This window comes from Tenrec ecaudatus, chromosome 14 (genome assembly GCF_050624435.1).
Source record: "Tenrec ecaudatus isolate mTenEca1 chromosome 14, mTenEca1.hap1, whole genome shotgun sequence".
NCBI lineage: Eukaryota > Metazoa > Chordata > Mammalia > Afrosoricida > Tenrecidae > Tenrec > Tenrec ecaudatus.
The window spans coordinates 106,599,143-106,610,311 of NC_134543.1; the positions used below are offsets into that span (position 1 = coordinate 106,599,143).

The window sequence follows — 11,169 nt, forward strand, 5'->3', positions numbered from 1 at the left end:
GGGGGTGCAGAGGTAACATGTTGGGCTGCTAATCACAAGGTCAGCAGTTCAAAACCACCAGGCTTTCTACTCCCACAAAGATTTACAGTCCTGGAAATGCATCGAGCAGTTCTACTCTGCCCTACAGTGTCTGTCACTCTGAGTCAGAATTGATTTGATGGCAGTGAGATTTGTGTGGGGTTCAGGTGTCCCTGATACAGATTTCAAGTCTTCTAGGTTCCCCAAGGAACCGTGGTGATGGTGTGTGCCAGCCATTTGGCCGTTAACCACAAGAATGACGCTTCAAACCTTCTGGATGCCCCGAGGGAGCAAGATGAGGCAATCGGCTCCCCGAGAGATTTCCAGTCTGGGAAATCCCGTCCAGGGTCACTGAGTCAGAATGGACTTGAACGAAGGCAGGGGTGTTTCCTTTTTCTCTCAGAAGCACCCGAAGAAGAGCAATGTTTCTGAAAAGGGAAATACAGCCGTTAGATGTATTCCCTTCTCCATAGCGAAGATGACCACTTCATATTTTTAAAGCTGAGTCGTTTCCTTTTAATTTTGAGAACTCCTCATTCCAGAGGAAAAGTTCACTGCTCTTTTGATTTGGGGCCCTGTGAGCAGCGGGTGGGTTTCAGGCTCCCCGCTCTTTGTTTTCTTACAGGGCCTCTGAGACTGGTTCTCCAGATGGCCATTGATGGGGACACTAACTCTGAACCCCATGGAGTGAAATATTATCCTAAGGGGGGGGGGAAATCCTATTCTTCTGAACAGTGCACCTATATTTTAAAACACAAGAAATTAGATTTAAACTTTTTTCAATAGCATGTTTTTGTGAATTTCTATTTTCTATCTTGTTACATAGCTCCAATTTTGCTTCTGGGCCCCCATAACCTAAGCTATATACTAACTGGCATTTTAACAAAAGGGTTGCCAATCTCTGGTTCCAGGGGTTAAATATAACCTCTTTGAGGAGCACTTTACGATATGGAACGCACCCGTCTTTCCTCAACGCTAAGTCCACTCTTCCACCTCAGGAGACCCCAACTGTTTTTATCATTAGGAGTCTTGATTAGTTAACATTGAACTTGGACTGAGATGAGCAGACACGAAAGAATTACTTGTTAATATTTTGGGGTGGGATAACGTGTCTTATGTTAAAAATCCTCGTATGTCAGACATGCACAGAAAGACTTATTGGTGAAATGGTCTCATGCCTGCTCTAAGCATACTGTAGAAAACAAGTGTGTGCAGTGGGATACAGGAGCTAATGTTGAATGGCAGGGTTCCTTATATTAGGCTTAACATCCATACTAAAAAAGACAATTTCCCTGACTCTTGCATAATATATATGCATATGCATATATATACTCATGTGTGTGTTCGCATGCATCTATCTATCTATCTATCTATCTATCTATCTATCTATCTATCCATCCATCCATCTACCTATCTATCTAATCTATCTGTCTATCTAGCATATCTAATTATCTATCTATCTATCTATCTATCTATCTATCTATCTATCTATCTGTCATCTATTAGAAACTCTGGTGGTAGTACAGTGGTTAAAAGCACTCCATTGTTAATTGAAAGGTGGGCTTTTCGAATCCACCAGCTGCTCCACAGAAGAAACATGGGGCAGTCTGCTTCTGTAAAGCTTGTAGTCTTGGCAACCCAATGGGGGCAGTTCTACTCTGTCTTACAGGGTTGCTATGCTTCAAAAGCCACCCATTGACAGTGGATTTATATACTTATATTTATTTGGTCCAGTTTTAGCCAGGGCAGTCCATTACAAATGAAAACTCAGACTTTTGCCTGACTAGATCTTCTGGGACCACCAGTCTAGCTGACTGTGAACCAGGCCATGAGGACATTCTGGATGGCCATGGGAGACTGGGCACACCGGCCATTGACTGACTTCCAGAAGGAAGGGGGAGTGGGCTTAGGGTAGGGGACTCATTTAAAATGCATGCTTGAAATTGCCTGCTGTCCTGCTAGAGAGAGCTGGCTCTTTTAGTTCCAAATTCACAGAGAAGTTCATCATCAGCATTTTGAAACTAATGAACCAAAAGACCCCCTTCTGGTAAGTCAAGAAGTCAGAGGAGTCCCGCTCTAGTTCCAACCTAGAGGGATGGGGCACCAAACCTTCTTAACTTGTGCGCGTTAAAACTATTTGTGAATTCTTTTCCTCGGAAGACCAAGATGTTTGGATGTTTCTGACTTTTCCACTTCTCTTACAGCTGCTCAGTCCGGAATCCTTGACAGAACCATTTCCCTGATTATGAAGAACCAGACACCAGTGAAGAAGGTATGGACGGCTTGTCTGCATCCTTGTTTCAACGATCAGCTTCCATTCGGCAGGCAAATCACCTCCATGATTCTGCCACTTTCTTACTTTGTTACTCTAATAAGGATACTTCAATCATTGCCTTCATCATGGTTTGTTTGTTAATTTCATTATACAATTTGAGTATCTATCTAATCTATCTATCTATCTATCTATCTATCTATCTATCTATCTATCTATCTATCTATCTATCTATATCTATCTATCTATCTACTGGAAAAACCTGAAACCACTCCGAGTCAATACTAGATACTGATTGCTGTTTATATAACAGTATATAAGAAGCACGCTTTGATAACTCCAGTTCGTTTTTAATTTTAGTACGATGGCTACACATCCTGCCCGCTGGTCACTGGCTACAACCGGGTGATTCTCGCGGAGTTTGATTACAATTCTCAGCCGCTGGAAACATTTCCCTTTGACCAGAGCAAAGAACGCCTTTCTATGTACCTGATGAAGGCCGACTTGATGCCTTTCCTCTACTGGAATATGATGCTCAGGTAAGTGCATCACCCGGTGTAGACATCTAGCCCAAGGGCACTGACTTGTAAGTGAGAAGAGACCTCAGTTGCTGGGGACATTGTCACCTACACCCGGCTGTGCCATTTCCCACAGGTTAGGGATGGCAGACTAGGAAGGATTTTGATACTTCCTGGGAAAAAGAGCTGGCTTAGCTGAGGAACAGGGAATGATCATTCGTCTACCATTGCAGGGTAGGCCACCTCTTTTCCCAAGATGGGCAATGACCTGTTGTTGCTTGGGTCTTCTGGTGCCTGTGACCTGGTTCCGTTGACACCTCATGATCACACAGGTTGGCGTGCTTCTTCCATGTTGACTTGTTGCTTTCCTGCTAGATGGCTGATTGTTTAACGTCAAGCCTTTAAGACCCCAGATGCTATATCTTTTGGAGGCCAGGAACCATCAGCTTTCTTCACCACATTTACTTATGTACCCATTTTGTCTTCCGAAAACATGTTGGAAGGGTGAGCATCACAGAATGCCAGGTTGTTATTACAAAGTGTTCTTGCATTGAGGGAGGGCTTGAGCAGAGGCCCAACATCTGTCTACTTCCTCATGCATTGCCATATGAATATATGTACATATGCCAAAACCTCTATTGGTTTTAAAAATTTTATTGGGGCTTATACCACTCTTACCATAATCCATACATACATCAATTGTGTAAAGCACATTTATACATTCATTACCCTCATCATTCTCAAAACATTTGCTCTCCACTTAAGCCCCTGGCATCAGCTCCTCATTTCCCCCTCATTCCCCACTCCCCCCTCCCTCACGAACCCTTGATAATTTATAAATTATTATTTTGTCATATCTTATACTGTCTGATGTTTCCCTTCACCCCCTTTTCTGTTGTCCATCTCCCCGGGTGGAGGTTATATGTAGATCCTTGTAATCAGTTCCCCCTTTCTACTCCACCCTCCCTCCACCCAACCCGTATCGCCACTCTCACCACTGGTCCTGAAGGGATCATCCATCCTGGATTTCCTGTGTTTCTGGTTCCAATCTGTAGCAGTGTACATGCTCTGTTCTAATGGATTAATATATTTACATCTGTACACACATATGTTTATACCTGTATCCCATAGCTTTGCTTCCTAGATATTTCCTGTTTCCTTTTATCTTTCTCATGTCCCACCATCACACTCACCCTTCTTCTGCTTCTTAGTAATTCATCTCAACTAGATCGCTGTTGCTCCAACACCACTGGGAACTCTGCATCCTCCTTGTTGTTGCTTTTAATTCCCTAGTTGTTCCCCTATCACTCTCTCTTTTCCCTGCCTCCTCCTACCCCCAAATCCCTCCAGAACCTTTGGTCCTATTGCTTTCTCCTCGGGCTTGCTTCCCATGCCTATTTTATATAGGTAGGCAAAACAGCAATAACAGAGACCAAACAAAAAGACATCCCCTGATAGAAGAGTCACAAGGAAGGTATGGTCAATCAGGGTGCAGTATAGCACTGATGAAACAAACAATATTCCTCTGGTCCTTTGAGGCTTCCTCACTCCCCAGTATCATGGCCCCAGTCTCCTGCCTTTAGTTCTGGCTAGACCGGAGCCTGTACACTGGTACAGATAAGAGCTCATGACACATGGAATCCAGGACAGAAATAGAAGTAGTGATACCAGGAGGGTTGGGGGAAGGTGGGGAGGAGGAGAGGAGGAAGGGGAAACCAATCACAATAATCAATACATTATCCCACCCCCTCCCAGGGGAACGAACAACAGAAACATGGGTGAAGGGAGACAGCAGTTGGTGTTAGATATGAAAACAATAATAATTTATAATTTATCAAGGGGTCACGAGGAGGGGAGGGGGGAGGGAGGGAAAAAAAGGAGCTGATACCAAGGGGTCAAATAGAAAGCAAATGTTTAGAAAATGATGATGGCAACCTATGTACAAATATGCTTGATGCAATTGATGTCTGGAATGTTGTAAGAGCTGTAAGGGCCAGCAATAAAATGATTTTTAAAAAGTAATGATCATTAATACGTATCAATTATTTTATTTATTGACAAATAAGTATCACGCACAGAGCCACTTTTCACACCTCCGCATTTCCTGATGTGTTACCCTATTTTTGTTTTTGAGAAAAACTGTAGGAAACATGGAATCCTGGTGGCATAGTGGGGTACTAGTTGGGCTGCGAACTGAAAGGTCAGCAGTTGACAACCCCTAGCTCTTCCATGGGAGAAAGAGGAGGCTTTCTGCTCCCATCAAGGGTTATGGTCTTGGAAACCAATTGGGGTGGTTTTATCCTGCTCCCTAGGGTAGCTAGGAGTCATAATCGTTTTAAGAGTAGTAGGTGGGTCTAGGAAGCCTAAAACGGTGACTTCAAGTCAAGTAGAGCTCGGTTTTAGTTATGTGTCTACCATTTCCACTTAGGGGTAGTTGCTTAAATTTCTGGTTTTAGTTTTGCAATCTCCAATATGCAAATAACCTCATCTATCTCATAGGATTGTTGTAACAAATTAATTAATATTCTCCACTTTATCTCTAGGTTCTAATACCCACTGCTGTGGCTACATAGAACTCAGACACAATTCATGATTAAAAGGTTTATGAAGGATGTTAACAAATTGTAATGGCAGTGAGAAATGCTCAGGGTTGAATTGTTTATCAGGATATGTTACAAAGTTCTGTTAAGTCTGTTAATAAATGCCCAAAGGGCAGACCACTTAGCTATAAGCTTCAACCCCAAGGCATTCCACTTAAGGTTTGTAGGTCAACAAATCCAGCTCTCTGAATTAAGTGCCCAGAGTTACCTCACACCAGTAAGCCTCAGCCTGAAGGTGTTCAATTTCACTTCCATGGATTAGCAAACCCAACCTCCTGAATTAAGTGCCCAGAAACACCCCACTCCAGTGAGCCTCAGCCCAAAGATACTCAGTTCCATTCTGTGGTTCAGCAAGTCCAGCTCCCCCAGTCGAGTGCCCAGAATCACCCCACTCCACAAGCCAGCCTCCTGCACAAAAGGGCTCTTTTGGGTTGGGACGTCCATAGTTCTGTTCTATCCTCTGACTTCTGGTTTCGCTGTTGCTCTCCTGATGATATAACTCTCTTCTGGATCCAGAAGGTTCTCTGCACAGGAATCTCAGGTCCAGAGGATTTGCTCTGCTCCTGGTTCTAGCTGGTAGTGAGATCCATCCTTCTTCCTTCTCAGAGGGCTCATTTTATACACAGCAGGATGGCACTCTAGGCCATTTCCATTCTCAATTCATTCCAAGTGAACCTCACGCCGACCCCTGAAGGGAAAGGTCCTTTGGTGGGAGTTAGAGAGTTTGGCTAAAAGAGCCACATTATATAATTTACTGCCCCTGAAATTGTTATGGGAATCAAATGACCTAATATATAAAGTGACAAAGACACAATACACATTCCACAAAGAATAATAGAAAGTTTTTAATGTGATTCTCTTCTTCGTTCTTAAAGAAAAGACAATCTCACTCAACTTTTGCAAACTTGTATTAGACAGGAAGGCCTGGTGGCACTGTTGGGTCAGCATTGAACTGCTCACCACGAGGTCATCAGTTCAAATCCACCAACTGCTCCACGGGAGAAAGATGAGGTTATCTGCAATCAAAGATCTACAGTCTTAGAAAATGTATATCAGGTCTTTCGATCAAATTGACTTGGTGGCAGTAGATTTGCTTGTTTGCAGTTTGGCTTGTTGGACTGGCAGGTCAGGATATCTACACTAGTTGTTCTCAACAGGGGGTGGTTTTATCCCCAGAGAATATTTGGTGGTGTCTAGTCACCACTGTCGGGTTGACCAGCCCCTAACACATCATCATGGCTCCGGTAGGTGCAACTGTACAACGATAATAAGTAAAGATTATAGTAACAAAGTAATGACATAGAGAGCATGAGAGATAGAAGAGAGATTGAAATAATGGAGTCAGACACATTTCATGGTAGTATGCTCACCTCAGCCTCCTTGGTGGTCCATGTGGAGAGAGAGAGAGAGAGAGAGAGAGAGAGAGAGAGCGAGAGAGCGCTAACCAAGGCTTTTATATTCTCTGTGGACTTGCAAGCCCCTAATTACAGGTGAGGACATACGTCACAGGAAAGGGTTGTGCTATAGGTAATACAATCATGGGAGGGAGGGTGATCTAGAGGTATCCACGTAATAGGAAGGGGAGGTAATGGGGGTATACATGTGACAAGATGGGCGGATCCTAGATTCAGGATGGCAACCTAACTTTGAATGTCACTGAGCCGGTCTGATCTGTTCTCTGACCCATCATAGAAACCATGATTAGTAGGGTGTAAACCTCATCTCAGGGACCAGTCTGATGGCCGCAAGCCTTTAGGGAGAAGTAGCCCATTGTCCTTAACAGCAGGGAGTAGGGCTTACCTGTTGTGGGACCAGACAGTAGTCTGGCAACTGACTGTCTGCAGGGAGTGAACTTGACACTCATTTACCATTAGCTGCAAGCAGTGTCCTAAATCTGATGTATATTTGGGGGATACGACTTGGGAGAAATCTTTCTGTTTCCCACACACCACTCTGGGGGTGCATTTGGCATCTGGTAAGCAGTGTCCAAGGATGCTGCTAAAACATCTACAATGCACAGTTGTGCCCCTCACACAGAGACATCTCCAGCCCCAAATGTCATGGGGCCAACGTTGAGAAATCCTAACTTACACTCATTGTGCCCATGAAAGCAGAGCGTTGATTGGTGGTGCAGGTGTAACACCAGCTTCCTGGATTGAACCGGAGAATGTGGCCTCACACAGCCAATCCGTGCCAAAGCGACAGTTTAGAGAGGTCGTCCCTCCAAGCCACGGGCTCTCTCGGTCCCAGTAGACAGGCAGATCTTGATTTGTGTGCTGCTGAGCCTGCTCTGTGAGCAGCCCGACTTCCTTGTCAACCTCTTGCTGGTTGAAGCCACCCCATCTCTTGCCACTGCAAATATTTATTTTTCTGTGTCATTTCTTCCAGGGGCTACTGGGGAGGACCAGCCTTTCTGCGGAAGTTGTTCCACCTGGGTATGAGTTAAGGTCAACTCAGCTCAGCCCCTGCTCCCTTTGGGTGGCACCTGGATCAAAACCATCGGCACCGATTGATCGAGAGTGGTATGAAGGAGGCGGAACCTGGCCCTGTAACGAGTTTACTTTGGACAGTGGTGACCAAATGCCCCCTTGTCAGTGTCTCCACACAGCCACCAAGGAAGGGCTTGATTCTTGGGAAGCATCCCAATAAACAGAACAGACTTCTGTTTTCTAAATAAAAGCTTTTTTTGTTGACGGAGTTTCTCTGAGCTCATGTTGTTGTGACTCTACACTGCCATCATGTCCATTCTGACTCCCAGCGGCCCTAAGGACAGGGTGGGACTGCTCTTCAGGGGCGGCTGTAATCCTTACAGGAACAGTCATCTCCCTCTGGCGGAGTGGCTGGTGGGTTTACATGGTTGACCTTGTGGTTAGCAGTCCTCTGAGAAACCTGCTGTGATGGTTCTGAACCTGTGGGTCGAGACCCCTTTGGGGGTCGAACGACCCTTTCACAGGGGCCACCTGGTTCATAGCAGTAGCAAAAAGACAGTGACGAGGTAGCAACGGAAATAATTTTAAGGTTGGGGGGGGGGGTCACCACAACATGAGGGACTGAGAAAGGGTCGCTGCCTCAGGCGGGTTGAGAACCACTGACCTACCGCATCACCCGGTTCCTCGCTATCTTGTCTAGGAGTCCCGGAAAGTTATAACACTTGGGTGACTAGGAGCGAGGTGGTGGCAGAGCTGTTGTTGGTGTCCGATGTGCAGCTGCCAGAGCCAGACTGGAGGCTCGGTAGCACGAGTGATTCCGGCGGCAGTGCTCTTTCGGGGCACAGCGGGTAGCGGTCAAGGGCATGTGCGTGGAGGACTCCCGCCACAGGGAGCGTGGCTGGCTGAGAGCCCAGATGTGCTGCCCTTGGGCTCACCAGCAGGCTTGTGCGGGGACCACACACTCAGTACATCTCCCAGCCCATGTCCGCCGGCAGGGGATACTCGTGCCGACCTCTCCCCACTGGGTGGGAGGCCCTCTATCAAGAACTTTGGCTTCAGGGCTCCCGGTTAATCTGCCTGAAGCTTCTTAGACCTGTGCTGACTCAGGCTCTTTCTGCTCAGTCCTTCCCTCTCCATCTCTTTTCACAGGTAGCGTTCCCTGAAGGCCCCTCCCTGCTCTACCTGCTCCTACCTCTTTCCTTGCCTCTTTCCCCAATCATAGGGATTTCTCTAATCAATCTCATGCAAATCGAATTCTTATTTCCCCAGACGTTCCTAAACTAACACACAACGACAGTGGGATCCGGGGGCTCCTGATGGTGTGCGGGCAAGCGTGTGCTCAATTTAGTCCCAATAGTGGCCAATAGCATTTTGAATGAGTCCACACCTGGAATATTGCAAGAAATCGCTTCTGTTGATTTGAAGTCCAGCAGTGGCTGGATTTCTTTCGAATTCCTTTATTCGTAGACGGTTCTAGTCACAGTTCCGCCTGGTGTTTTAAACCTGCGTATATTTCATCTTGACAGCTGCCATGAAATGAAGGGCATATCAGGTGACGCAATTTCTTGGTTTTAAAAAATTGTGGTGGGACTGTTTGAAACAATGTACATCAACAGTATCCACACGTACGGTTTAATGGCTTTGGTAATGTTCTTTGAATGGTGCTGTCATTCTATCCTTTTCCAGATTCCTCTACCACCGTCAGCATAGACTCCACCCCTGGAGATTTTTATAACGGTTCATATTTTCTTAGGTGTTACCTGGGATTTTCAAGTCTTTCTGGTTAGAAACTCTACTTGGGCATTCGTCTAGTTTAAATATTTCCTGAGCACCTATTACAGGCATTGTTCTCAGCCCAGGGACCTGGCAGTGAAGAACCAGACAGATGAGAGCCCAGCCTTGGTTTCTGTGGGTCCTGAGATGGTTCCTCCTCTCAGTTTTCTTGGAATGCCAGGAAACTTGCTGATGGAGGTTAGAAAGGAGAGTTTCTTCAGGGGCACACATTCTAGGAGACAGCAGGGCCCCACCCTAGCAGCAGACCCCCTGGCAACAGGAGTGGGGGATGGTTTTTTTTTGGGGGGGGGCTGCATATCTTGGTTTGCCTGAGTAATTGCTGTCTAACACCTGTCTCCTGCCACAAATCTTATTCATCCCCCCTTCATTCTCCACAGTTTCTGTTTTGGACAGTAGCCTCCATGACCACTCTAGTTCTCCTACTCCCCCTCCTTCCCTCCCCGCCCAGTTCCAGAATGGGGGAGCCATGCCACTAAAGGTGGCCACCCAGGCCACTCATTTGGGGCACAAGTCAAGACAGGCGTGTGCTGCCTTGTTCTCTCAATGTTTGCACCTTTGCACTCTAGGGGGTTCTTGCTTGAAGACTTCGGCAGCCTAGCTCCGCACCGCTGCTCACCCTCACAAATGTGTGAGTGAGGGAGGGTGCTGGGCACCCTTGACTCCAACCATTCCTCCCTATGGAGTCTGTGAGTCCTGGGCCTTCTCTGCCCAGGCCTTTCTCCCCAGATGTGGACAAGAGCACTGTCATTTTCAGAGATGGGGCTTCCTGTTTGGTGTTAGGTCACTTTGAAACCCTTGGAAGGCCTAGATCCTGCTTCCTGGGTCTGTTGATGATAATATATTCCAAGCAAACCGCCACACCTCCTGGTTCCTAGGTGGCCAGGCAGAACTAGTTGCCAAGGCTGGAGAGGATATAAAAAAAACAAAGTGCTGGATTCCAGGAATGTTTAGCCTTCGAAGCCTGAGCACATTAACCATAAACGTGGGAGAGGACCAGGGAGAGGCTTTCCTGTGGGACAACCCGCAGTCATTAGCAACAGGAGGAAGAGGCCTGAAGTGGGTGGGGACAAGGAAGATGCTTTCTCCAGGGTTGGGGCTTTGGGGTGAGGGTGAGTGTGGGGGTCCTGCCCTGTGGAGGGCTCCTTAGTCAGAAGCAGCTCTCTTCAGAGTCCAGACAGGACAGCTGCACCGCTCACTTTGGAAAGAGCCTGCTCCTTGGCTCTCCCCCCGGTGTAGGCAGGGGTACCTCGAGAAACAGACGAGCAACTCCCACCTCTGTAGAAGGAAGAGCTTTATAGCAAGAGGTAATGAGTTCGATATCAAGAAGCATTCCAGCCCGATCCAACTCCAGTCCCTAAGCCTGATGCTAGTCCCTAAGTCCCTCTTCAGCCTCCTGTAGGCTGCAGGTTGGTAATGCAGAAAGGTGAAGTGGGAGTATCCGCAGGCTGATGGCTGGAGAGTCACGTGGGTTCAAGGTCAGTGGAAACACAGCAGGGCGCCAATAGCTCTCTGGGTTGGACAGCCCACGTGAGGCTGTG

At 46.7% G+C, this 11,169-nt stretch overlaps 1 protein-coding gene across 1 annotated transcript in view; it reads left to right on the forward strand.

Annotated features, from left to right (window-relative positions):
• The window catches only part of SQOR (sulfide quinone oxidoreductase), a 64,322-nt gene extending 56,216 nt beyond the window's left edge, over nucleotides 1-8,106 (forward strand). The window contains exons 8-10 of the mRNA XM_075530497.1: nucleotides 2,223-2,290; nucleotides 2,651-2,829; nucleotides 7,797-8,106. Of these exons, the coding sequence (XP_075386612.1) occupies nucleotides 2,223-2,290; nucleotides 2,651-2,829; nucleotides 7,797-7,854 (305 nt within the window). The 3' untranslated portion in view covers nucleotides 7,855-8,106. The remainder of the gene's footprint in view (nucleotides 1-2,222; nucleotides 2,291-2,650; nucleotides 2,830-7,796) is intronic.
• Nucleotides 8,107-11,169: the final 3,063 nt, after the last annotated feature.